This window comes from Muscardinus avellanarius (genome assembly GCF_963383645.1).
Source record: "Muscardinus avellanarius genome assembly, chromosome: 3".
Classification (NCBI taxonomy): Eukaryota; Metazoa; Chordata; class Mammalia; order Rodentia; family Gliridae; genus Muscardinus; species Muscardinus avellanarius.
Genome location: NC_137788.1, coordinates 54,155,063 through 54,167,879, shown reverse-complemented (window position 1 = coordinate 54,167,879; position 12,817 = coordinate 54,155,063). Strand labels below are relative to the sequence as shown.

General features: G+C 35.4%; 1 protein-coding gene across 9 annotated transcripts in view; it reads left to right on the top strand.

Annotated features, from left to right (window-relative positions):
* Positions 1-12,817, top strand: part of DOCK7 (dedicator of cytokinesis 7) — a gene marked incomplete at both ends in the record, with an annotated part of 202,642 nt that overhangs the window by 121,067 nt on the left and 68,758 nt on the right. For all 9 annotated transcript variants that reach the window (XM_080692026.1, XM_080692025.1, XM_080692023.1 and 6 more), the window contains 4 exons: positions 2,139-2,225; positions 6,243-6,474; positions 7,996-8,160; positions 8,676-8,845. In XM_080692026.1, coding sequence (XP_080548152.1) covers positions 2,139-2,225; positions 6,243-6,474; positions 7,996-8,160; positions 8,676-8,845 — 654 coding nt within the window. The remainder of the gene's footprint in view (positions 1-2,138; positions 2,226-6,242; positions 6,475-7,995; positions 8,161-8,675; positions 8,846-12,817) is intronic.

Genomic DNA, 12,817 nt, shown 5'->3' with positions numbered 1-12,817 from the left:
GGGAGGGAGGCACAACTGCCAGGTATAGGTAAAGGTCTGCATTCTCCACTCTGTCTTCTTTTACTCCCTGGGGTAAGCTGGGGTACTTCTTGTTAAGATGGAGTGGATGAAATGGGTTTTTCATTGTAAAGATGTTTTTAGCCAAACAAAACTCTTTGGACAGAAAGAGATAAAGCTATATCTTGCTTTGATAGGTTTCAACTTACTACATTAGCTTTATAGTAAGCCTCAATTGATACCTCCCTGGTTGTGGGGGGTGGGTGCATTGTTACTTCCCCCTGCTTGACTTTCACTGACACCACAGTTGGCTAGGGACTTGTATCACTAAAAGGAGATGGGCTCCCAACCAATCTTCCTTGATACTGTCCCAAGTATGTTTGGTTGGTCTTGGGGGAGAGGCACCTCATTACAGCTACCTGAGGTGGCAGGCTAGGCTTCCCGATCAGCCTGTGGAGGTGAGAGAGGAGCAAAAATGATTCCCTAGTGACTGGCTGGAGTTTTGTTGACTTTGGCTCAAAAAGCAGGCTTTTGGGGGGGGGGTGCTTTCTGCCTTTTTTGGTGCTTCTGGATAGCCATTCTCTCTAGCACCCACTTTTGGATATGCTAGGCAAAAATAAAACCCATGAGTATGCCTTGTAGTTCCATGATTTCTGAGGTCCCCAGCCTATCTTTATTCTTCTCTTCACCTTTTAGACTATATATAGTCTATGTGTTTAAACTTATGTTTAAACTATATATAATTTAAACTTTATATATAGTTTAAAGTTATAGTTAGACTATATATAGTCTAAACATACTAAAAGTCTATATATACTAAAAGCCTGTTGTCTTTTTTCATTAAGATTTTTCTAGCCTTGCCGGGTGTGGTGGCACAAATTTGTAATCCCAGTGCTTGGAAGGCTGAGACAGGAAGATTGCACAGGTTCGAAGCCAGCTTCAGCTACTGAGTGAGGCTCTCAGCAATTTAGTGAGACCCTGTTTTCAAATAAAATATAAAATAGGTCTGGCAGTATAGCCCAGAGGTAGAAAAGCCCCTGGGTTCCATCCCCAGTACCACCAAAAAAATAAAATAAAATGAAAAGATTTTTTCTAGCCTTGATATAATGTGATTATACTCAGCAGAAGGAATTGAGAAAATTTATAAATTTATGAACTTCTTTTTTTTTTTTTTTGAGGTACATACTAGGAGTTGAGTCCAGGGGCATTCTGCCTTTGAGATACACCCCTGGACCTATTTTATTTTTTTATTTTGAAACAGGGTCCTACTAAGTTGCTGAGGCTAGTCTTTTACTTGGGATATTGCTGTCTGAGACTCCCAAGTACTGGGATTACGGGTGTGTGATACCATGCCTGCGAACTCACTTTTAAAAATAATTTTTAAAAATTATTTTTAAAATAATACCACGCCAGGCGTGGTGGTGCACGCTTGTAATCCCCGCACTTGGGAGGTGGAGACAGGAGGATCGCGCATCCGCGCTGGCTTAAGAGACACTGTTTCCAAATAAAAACAGTATAAAAATAGGCCTGGGAGTTAGCCCAGGCGTAGAAGGGTTTCCAGGAACCCCAGTACCCCACACACACACACACACACACAAATAATTTTTTGTGAAATAATTTTTTATATTTCCAGCAACTTACATCAGAAAAAAGTTTTCTAATCCTTCCTTATAACAACAGAATTCCTTTGCTTGTGAATGTTTAAAGCCCAATTAAGACATAATAGGAATGTTTAAAATAAAGAAAATAAACATTAGAAACCACTGGAGTATTATTGATATAAAATGAGATTCACAATATATAATATGTAAAAAATTGGTTTCAAAATAATATGCTTGATATTAATTGTAAGGGTATGTAAAAAATGTATATATAGAGGAAGATTTGGAATGATATAAGGCAATATGTCTCTGGTAAGGTAGAAATTTGGGACATTATTTCCATTTTGTTTTTCCTTGAACCTTCTAGCTCTTTTGTAGAAATTACTAATTTTATAAGAAAGATGAAATATAAGTTTTTAATTTATTTACAGTGATTAAAATATATTTCCACATTTTTCTCATTGAGATATTGTGATTTTTTGTTTTCTGAATTCATAGTGTATTTATGCATCTGTGATCATTATATTTAATATCTTACAGGTTCCTCTACCCGGCATGAAATGGGTAGATAATCACAAAGGTGTGTTTAATGTTGAAGTTGTTGCTGTTTCATCTATTCATACACAAGTGAGTTTTAATAATTGTTATGATCAAGTTTTCCTTGAAAAATTGAACATATTATATTGTACTTAAGTCAGTTTTGTTATCGTTCATGAGACTTATGGGAATATATACCAGCTAAAAACATATAGATTTTATAAGTTTTTTTAAGGAATAAGCAAAATTTTATTGATTGTCAACAAAAGCAAACATTTTGCTTTTCTGTGTCATTGACTTGTTTATTTCTAAGTTTCTGGTACACGGCAGAAAATAACAATTAGAATTAATAAACTATCATCCAGCTCATTTTATTTCTCATAGATGCATGTATTTCAAACAGAAAGGGTTTGTAGGGACCATTCACTCCAAATTCTTTACTCTATGGACCATGCCAGTTTCCCCTCTAAGATTTTATATTTAGTCTTTCTATGAATGGAATGCTTTTCCTCCTGATACTCATTTGACTTCTCTTCAACAGAATTTCTTCTTACCTCAGAAGGGTTTTATTCTTGGGAAACTCATTTCAATATAGCAGCTCTGTCACTCTGTGTCAGCTGAGCCTGCACTTCTTATTGAGTACGTGCGTGCGTGTGTGTGCGTGTGTGCATGCGTGTGTGTGTCTGTCTCTGTTGTACTTTCATACTCACTCTCTGCGTGTGTATACACATAAATACACACTTATTCCCCCCCTCCTCTTTATACCATAGGTTCCCTGTGGTCAGAGATATTATTTGTCAAGAGCTTTCCTTCAAGGAAATAGGGGAAAGTGTTAACAGTGATAATGCAATAGAAAGTATAAAAATAATTATAATACAATAAAATTAGTACTGTGTTGGCTAAATTCTTTCAAGTACAGAAGAAAGAGTTGTTTGTTCTGCTAAGGACTAAGAGGCTCGTAAGTAGGCATTTATCATGCAGAGTAAGGAAGAGTGGGCAACTCAGACGATTGGATAATAAATACAAAGCAATAATAGTGTGTTCAAGCACCAGTGAGTAATATGGTGTGAATGCAATTTAAAGTGCATAGGAAATTATGCTAATTTTCATAATTTAAAGTCCATAGGAAACTATGCTAGATGAATCCCAGGTTGGTAGCCGATTACAAAGGACCTTGAATGTCATAAAGTTGAGAGTCCAGGTAGATGGTAATTTCTAAGTTAGGTTAGAAACAGAGAACATCATAAAAGTAAACTTGGGAGCATACTAAAGGAGAGTAATTATGGAGCTGTAATGAGTTTATTTTTCAACCTCTATTAGCTTGAAGTGTTTATGTTCCTCAGATGAAGATGTCTTATAGACAGTTGTAATTAGTTTGGAGTTTGGGGTTAGAGATAACAATAAATGTGATTGAAGAAATTAAATTGGTAAAAGTGATTTTCCAGGAAGAAACTGTAGAATGAGGAAGCAAGTGTTTAAAATGGAATTGAGGGGTTTACCAGCCTATAAAAGCAAGGAGCAGTGTGGAAGGCTTCCCAAACTTATCTCAGTATTAGTGCTTTTACTGGGAGAACTTATGACTCATTTATGACTATAATAAGTCATAATCACAGCCATGATTTCTTTTAGTGATAGGATGGTATTATGATTTGAATATGGAATGTCCTCCCAGAAAAGCTAATGTGTTGTCAGTGTAGTTGTGTTCAAAGGTAAAATATTGAATCACAGCTTTAAGCTCATCCGTGGATAAATCTACTTGATGGATTAGCAATTTGAATGGATTTACTGGGTGGTCACTGTAGACAGATGGGACAAAGCTGGAGGAGGTAGTTCGCTGGGGTCATGGCCTTGGTGATTATATCTATCCCTAGCCCCTTCTTCTCTTGCTCTCTCTGCTTCCTAGCTGAACAGCCTTTTTCCCCCACACCCTGCTGCCATGAAGTTTTGGCCGTGGGGCTGAACAACCTTGGACTGAACCTCTGAGACAATGAGCCAAATAAACCTTTGCTCTAAGTTGTTCTTTTCAGGCATTTTGGTCATAGCCATGAAGAGCTCACTAATACCAGTAAATGGGAAACAGTCAACAAAGGGAAAAGGTGTAGGGGTGAAGTCCAGAGGAAACAGGGTCAAGCTTTTGTGAGTCCTCACCTAGTGGAGGCACACAGGGCAAGTTGAAACAACCTACATGAAATGTTGTCTTGCTGGGAAAGCTTGGTAGAGACTCTCAATTCTCAAAATTTTTCGAAGGGCTTGTCATGTAGGCACTCTCTTCCAAACACATGCAGAAATTCTAGACTCCCAGAAGGAAAGCAGGTTTTTAGCATAAACCATACAGTTTACACAAACAGTTTAGGCCCATGAGCCATCCCTTGGAAGCTAGCCTTAACAACTTAGTGAGACCCTAATTTAAAATAAAAAATAAAACCATACTGGGGGAGTAGGTTGGAGGTAGAACGCCTCTTGAGTTCAATCCCCAGTACCACATACACACAAAAGAATCTCTACAATGTTGGAACAGAATAAACTGCAAGTATCCACTGTGTAGCATCTTGGCATTCATAGTCTTGATGACTAATATTTGAAATTTCATAAATTTTATAACATTGACCAAATGTCATAACCTTTTTAAAATAATCAGTTGAAGATAAGTTCTTCATATGATGTGTCATACTTTTCATGTAACTGAAATGTACTGAACATACAGATGTATCACAATAAAGATATTTTGATTCATTTAAATATGTACATATAGAACAATATCAGAATTTTACATGTAAAGCTGTACAACATTGCTACCTTTTATTAAAGTTTATTTTCATTGTTAAGCAAGTATAAATCTTTGCATAGTTCTAACAGATTTTGGCTCATATCTCATTGGTCAACACAGGTCCTCTTTAGGTATATAGGAACCTAAGAGAGTAAGCTTCTTTCCTGAGACCTGACATATCACTACTTTAAATAAGACTGGTTCTATTAGCAGTATAAAAGGAGATTAAATAATAGCAATCAAGATTTAGTCAGGAGACAAATCTATCAGTAATTTGAATGGAAAAAATTACTAAATTAAAAAAATTATTAACTCACTTAAAGGTGATTTTTTGTGGTAATGGGGATAAAAGAGAATTCTGTGATGCTAACTGACATAACAGTTACAGAAAGTACTACATAAGGAAGTTAGGAACTTACAGGGGGACTCTGAAAGCTGAGAATCGGAGTTCTGAAGAGAGACTTCAGACATCTGAGGAGATTATGATGCTACTATAAGAACAAGTTGCTTGCCAAGTGGTATTATCATAGAAACTCAGTGGACAGCCCCCGCCGTGAAAGTATGACAGCCACCACTTTTGTGGTGATCACTGTTGCCTATGTCCCTTCACTCTGAGCTGCAACATTCGTATCTGCTAGCTACTACTTAGAAAACAAGAGGAATGCAAGTCTGCTTCAACTCCTTAAGCTTTCAGACTGCCTCCTGTACCCTCTGCTGTCCAAGGCTGACCTCAAGGCAGCTGACAAAAGAGAACTATGGAGAACTATGAAGTCTTACCTCCAGTATTATAGAGTATGACAAAGTTAACAATGGGCCCAGGTAAGTTACTCAGATACCTGCCATGATAATTGAGCTTCAAAGGATAGGGCAAATTCAGACTAAAAAAAGAAGATTCTTCATTAGTATCAGTAGATTTCTTAAGTAACTTATTTTATTTTATTTATTTATTTTTTTTGGTGGTACTGGGGATGGAACCCAGAGGCTTTCTACCTCCAGGCTATACTCCCAGACCCATTTTATATTTTATTTGGAAACAGGGTCTCACTAAGTTGCTTAGAGCCTCACTAAGTAGCTGAGGCTGGCTTCGAACCTGCGTGATCCTCCTGTCTCAGCCTCCCAAGCATGGGGATTACAAGCGTGCGCCACCATGCCTAGCCTGAGGAAGTTATTTTAACAATAGTAAGTAAGAAGAGATATGATTAATTGGATACAATGCTTATGTATACCTATATGTGTATTTTGTATTAATTACCATGATATTTTAGTGGTTAATAATTCTTTTGGATTGGGAAAGTTACAAAGTTAAAATTCTTTAGATGTTTGTTTACTCTTCGTTTTAGGATCCTTATCTTGACAAGTTTTTTGCTTTGGTCAATGCTCTGGATGAACACATGTTCCCAGTCCGGATTGGGGACATGCGAATCATGGAAAATAACCTAGAAAACGAGTTGAAGAGCAGCATTTCAGCATTGAACTCATCTCAGCTGGAACCAGTGGTCCGATTTCTTCATCTTCTGCTTGATAAACTGATACTTTTAGTTGTTAGACCTCCAGTCATTGCTGGCCAAATAGGTAATTTACTTTTAATTGGGGATGAATCATGAAATTTATAATTTGGCATTTCTAACCTTGTTATAAGAAAAGAACTATGATTCCTATTTGTTGTGTATAAGGTACCATGTTGGGAAAGGAGAGTTATTTACTTGTTTATAATGCCAGAAAATGCTAATGCTTCTAAGAAGAGTAAAGTGGACCTGAGTTTTGAGAAGGATTCTGATGATTTGGAATAACTGCTATGAGAAAATAGAGAAAGAAATTAACCAGAAACACAGGATTGCTAAAACTCACTCAGGTTTCTGTCTTTAGTCTCTTTTCCCTTCTACTTCAGCTTATGTAGATTTATCTTCCTAAATGACCATTTTATTTGATTATTCTACTTTGAGGAACGCTTAATTGGCCTCATTATCTGTTCATAATTTCCTGTCTTGACTAAATAAATCATAGAATTTGAGGCTCTACTGCTCAAAATGAGTATTGGGTTTACCCATTTATTCAGTGTGCTATCAGAATTCCCTCATTTTTGCAAAATTCTGTTTTTTGTTATTTGTTTGTTTGTTTGTTTTTGTGGTACTGGAGATGAAACCCAGGGGCATTCTACCTCTGAGCTACACCCCCAGCCCTATTTTTTATTTTTAAACAGGTCTCACTGAGTTGCAAAGGTCCTCACTAAGTAGCTGAGGCTGTCCACCAACTATGATCCTCCTGTCTCAGCCTCCCAAATGCTGGGACTACATGCAAATTTTTTTTTTTTTTTTGCAAAATTCTTTTGGTACACTGACTTGAATGTCTAGTACTGCATTAAAATGCTATTCAGTCTTAACCTGATTTTCTAGCCCCTTTTCTCCTTTTACAAACTCACTAATTTCAACCAAATTGCTTATTCACTATTGTCATACTAGTAGCCTTTTTAATAATTCATTTTTATTGTTGATATTAAAAAGAATTTTTTTTGGTGGTCCTGGGGATGGAACCCAGGGGCATTCTACCTCCAAGCTACATCCCCAGCCCTTTTTTTTTTTTTTTTTAATTCTTTATTTTGAAACAAAGTCTCACTAAGTTGCAGAGGGCCTCACTAAGTTGTTGAGGCTGTCTTCTGGTCTCAGAACCTTGATCTTCCTGTCTCAACCTCCCACCTACTCAGATTACAAGCATGTGCTACCACACTGGGCTTAATATTTTTAAGTTCTAAACCATATTTTCATTGTATGTCATTTACATTTTTAGATTGAAAAGTTGCTTCTCAAAAGTGATACACAGATATTTTTCTTACTATGTGCTTTCTATTGTTTTATAAATTAATGTCTATCTGTTGAGTAATATTTTGGCTTTTGACTAATCAAATTCATATATTTTAATGTAAATTTTGTTTAGAAAACTATTTTTGGTTTAGCTTATACAAGATGTCACTAAAATTAATATCAAATATACATACTGTGTATAATCACAATACTTAATGCATGTAGAGATGATAGTACGTATCTAAATGAAACTTAGATTCTAAATTTTTTAAAGTATTTTCTTTCTTCTTAAAAGTAAATCTAGGTCAAGCATCTTTTGAAGCCATGGCATCCATTATAAATCGACTTCATAAAAACTTGGAAGGAAATCATGATCAGCATGGCAGAAACAACCTTCTTGCATCATATATTTATTATGTTTTTCGTCTACCAAATACTTATCCTAATTCACCATCACCAGGTATTGTATTCTATTTATTATGAAACTGTCATTCATGGCACAGAGGTGCTCACAGGCTCAGCTCCTCACATCACAGGAGGAGGCCCAAAGCAGAAAGCTAGCACTCAAGGGGATTCAAAGACAGCACAGTCCCTGAGGCCACGCATCCAGAACCCACCTTCTCCAGCCTCACCCCACCCCTAGGTTGCCACCCTGATTGGAGGATTTGTCTATGATGAGATTAACTATATCAGCCTTGAAAATTAATAGATGGGCTCTTTGGGGACACTCTGTATCTAACACAGTGATTTTATAGTTCATATGGTTTTAGCAACTGCTATAAAATAGGATATTTTGTGTAACTGTGGTTATTTCTTGAGTGTTTTAATTTCTGTTGATTTTTAAATTTATAGTATTTTTTCTTTAGAAACAAGAACACTTCATCTTTGTGAAATTGTGTAAGGTGGCAGGTTTTTTTCATGTTTTTTTCCTAATTTTTTGTGTTTACTTATGTGCTATTTTATATGCAACTCCAGGTCCTGGAGGTTTGGGAGGATCAGTGCATTATGCCACAATGGCTAGATCTGCTGTGAGACCTGCAAGCCTTAATTTAAATCGTTCTCGGAGCCTTAGTAATAGTAATCCAGATATATCTGGGACTCCCACATCTCCAGATGATGAAGTTCGGTCAATCATTGGCAGTAAGGTAAACTGAACATGTGTGTCTCTAAATTTGGTTTTCAGTTTATAAGCAAATTAGAAATGTCTAATTTATTAATTCTGACATGTATTTGAGTTAAAATAGACAAAAAATTGTTTATTTCTGCTCTGAGTTAGGAATAAGCAAGAAATAGTACATTTCTGTTTTAGCAATAAACACTTTCATATTTCTATTAAATATGATTGCTATTAAAAACTAGTTTACAGCCAGGCATGGTGGCACACACTTGTAATCTTAGTACTTAGGAGGCTGAGACAGAAGGATTGCAGGTTTGTGGCCAGCCTCAGCTACTTTTAATTAGGCCCTCTGCAACTTATAAGAACCTGTTTCAAAATAAAAAATAACTTTAAAAAAAAAAAAAAAGGTCTGCCAAGTTCTAAAATTTCTCCAGGATATCAAGTTACATATAACTTATTGTTGTCTGATACTTCATCATGTGAAAAATGGTTAGATTGACTTTCTTTACAAGTAGAATGGGCCTATGTGACTGATGTTTAAAAGCGACATGTCAGCATTGATTTAAAGTATGAACACCCCTTCTCAAAAAATTTCCAAAACAATTGTTAACCTTGGTTGGGAATAGAGCTACATGTCATAGGAAACTGCGTGTGAAGTGCACTAGGATTAAAGAAGTATGATTTTATTTAATAATAGTGATTATTCCAGACAACAAAAGAAAGACCATCTAATATAAGATCCAGCAGTATTTTAATTAAAGCATCCATCTTTTTATCTCCTCAAAAGGAATTATTATTGCCTTTTTAAAATACTAATATAACTCAGATTTTTTTTTTTTTTTTTTTTTTTAGGTACTGGGGATGGAACCCAGGGGCATTCTACCTCCAAGAGACACCCCCAGCCCTATTTTTTATTTTTTATTTTGAAACAGGATCTCACTGAGTTGCAAAGGGCCTCGCTAAGTAGCTGAGGCTGGCTTAGAACCTGCACAATCCTCCTGTCTCAGCCTCCTGAATGCTGGGATTACAAGTATGTGCCACCACGGCCAGCTATAAATTAGATTTTAAGCAAAACAGACAAAAGGAAAGAAAGACTGAGGCCATGGAATCACATCATGTTGTGTTTTGGCCAAAATACTTAAAATTTTATCTTTTACTACTGGAAAAGAAGGCACCATTTACATGGAATCATAGCCAGCTTTTCTTTGCTATTAATTGTGATAAGAAAAATTAATAAACCTGTTATAGGGTTCATGCTTAACACTTACCCTGAACTACAATAAAACATTTAAAGGTCTAGATTTGTTTGTTCGGAGAAATAAGTGAACATTGATTAAAAAAAAAAAAAAAAACAACTAAGCCAGATGTGGTGACACATGCTTATAATCCCTGCATTCAAGAGGCTGAGACAGGTGAATTGTGGTTTTCAGACAGCCTCAGCTACTTAGTGAAGCCCTTTACAACTCAGTGAGACCCTGATTCAAAAAATAAATAAATAAATAAATAAATAAATAAATAAAAAACAAACCACTAAAAATAGGACCAGGAGTGAAGCTTGGAGATATAATGCCCCTGGTTCCATCTCCAGCACTGAACAAGAAAAACAAAAACAAAAACCCTCAAAACTTCAAAACTACTCTTACAATGTCACTACCAATCTCACTAACCTCTAGCAAGAGGCAGGGTGAGATCCAGGGGGAAATGTCAAGTGCCATGAGCATGTATGTTTCCGTCACTTTACACAGTGATGTAGAGTTACAATACCCCAATAAGAGTGTATTTTTAAAACTACTCTTATAATTTGTATAGTTGTAGAAATATATACAGCTCATGGTTATAGAAGCATCTAATTAATTTGCTTACATTAATGAACAGTAACTTATAGTAAGCATTGTAGAAAAAGAAGTATTGCTTATTTTAAGTAATTTGTAATTTTTACAGGTAAAATACATTTTGCTGCCTTGTAATTTAAAAGATAACATGTTATTTCGATAACTTAAAGGTCTATAAAAATATTTCTGTAGTTAAACAACTTTTACTGTTTGTGAACTCAGAGAGAATGCTGTGTGGATGCATAAAGGTCTTACAGAGTAACCTTGGTAATATGACCAAAGAGAAGGCTTCCCACCAATTTATGTTTTCATGTTTAAGAAAAGAGCCTTTTAAATTTTTTCATTTTCTTTTGTGTGGTACTGGGGATGAAATCTAGGGGATTGTACCTCCGAGCTACACCCACAGCCCTATTTTTTAGTCTTTTTTATTTTTTTGAAATAGGGTTGCACTGAGTTGTGAAGGACCTAAGTAGCTGGGGCTGCCTGTGAACCGCAATCCTCCTGTCTCAGACACCCAGTGCTGGGATTACAAGCGTGCACCACCATGCCTGGCTTGTTTTTATTCTTGATCATATCTCATTTTAATAGAGGGAGTACTTAGCATTATTTATATATTATAAAATATAGTTCTTTAGTAGGCAAAATTTGATTTGTGAACTATAAAATATTATCAAAGAGCTATAGTTTATTCCTCAAACTTCTATTTTTAAAATGTCTCTTAATTTTTATACGATATGTACTAGGTCTCACTTAGCATAATTCTAGAGTTATTCTATATGTGACATATTTGATAGATTAGAACCTCAATTTTTTTTTTACTATTTATTAATTGAGGTATAAAGATGGAACCCAGGGGCATTATACCTCTGAGTTTTTAACATTAGTTTTATAAATAAATATGAGGGTTGAATATTTTTTGCTTTTAATCAAATGTCAGTACAATTATGCATTGAGATGTAGTTTCTTATATATCATCTCATGTTTTTATTTCTCAAAATGGAGATCTTGCCGGGCATGGTGGCGCATGCTTGTAATCCCTGCGCTTGGGAGGCAGAGACAGGAGGATTGTGCTGGTTCAAAGCCAGCCTCGCTGGCTTAAGAGACTCTGTTTCCAAATAAAACTATAAAATAGGTTTGGGAGTATAGCCCAGAGAAGGGTTTCCAGGAACCCCAGTACCACCCAAAAAAAAAAAAAAGAGCTTACTGTGCTCAGCACTATACTGAGATCTTATAGGTACGAGGCCAAATATTTTTGTTATGACATGAATGTTAGCATCATATCAAATACAGTATTGTCTTTGCTTAAGGAACTTATCTGTATCTATGGGGCAAAATGATGTTACTGGGAGCTAGAGGTATAGCTCAGTTGAAGAGCACTTACCTAGAATATGTGAGGCTCTGAGTTTGATACCAACTGTGCAGAAAAAAAATGTGATAATTAGAATGTTACTGGGATTGGGCAAAAAAAAAACCCACAAACACCAAAAAACCACACACAGATACATATGTGCACACATCAAGTTAATCTGTTCCGTGTTACTTGGAAATTTGTAAACATAATGTTATTATATTAGTAAATATCAGTCATGAATTTGCTTCACCAAGGGCTATTTACTATAATTGTTAGCTTTGTAATGCTTGAATTATGGAAGTTATTTGCTTTATAAATTAAGTTGCCACCAATTTTCTTTAAATATTTAGATTTGAATAATTATTTAAAGTCAAATAATTATTTGACTAATTATACTGAACAGTATAATTATAACTGTTCAGATCATCAGTATTGTGTTTATAAAGTACAATTAATGGCACAATATTTTTATTCTAACATTATAGATTATGTACCTTAGTTTTAAATGAAATTATTAAACAGCAAGCTAAAAAGTGAATTTATGGGTACAGTGAAGTTATCATTACTCTTCTTCTGGACTTCTATGGGAGAGAAGAATACAATTACAACTCTGCAAAACTCAGATGCTTGTTTTGTTATTTTTGTAGCATGAATAGTGACTATAAAATTTAATGTGGCTGAAAGAACTTTGTACTTATACACTAGAGACATAATTTTGGAGAATAGTGGAAAACTTTGTTTTAACTTACCTGAAAAACATGCCAGTTGACTTGTTTTTATTTGAAATATTATAATGGAGTTCTGAGACGGCAGATAT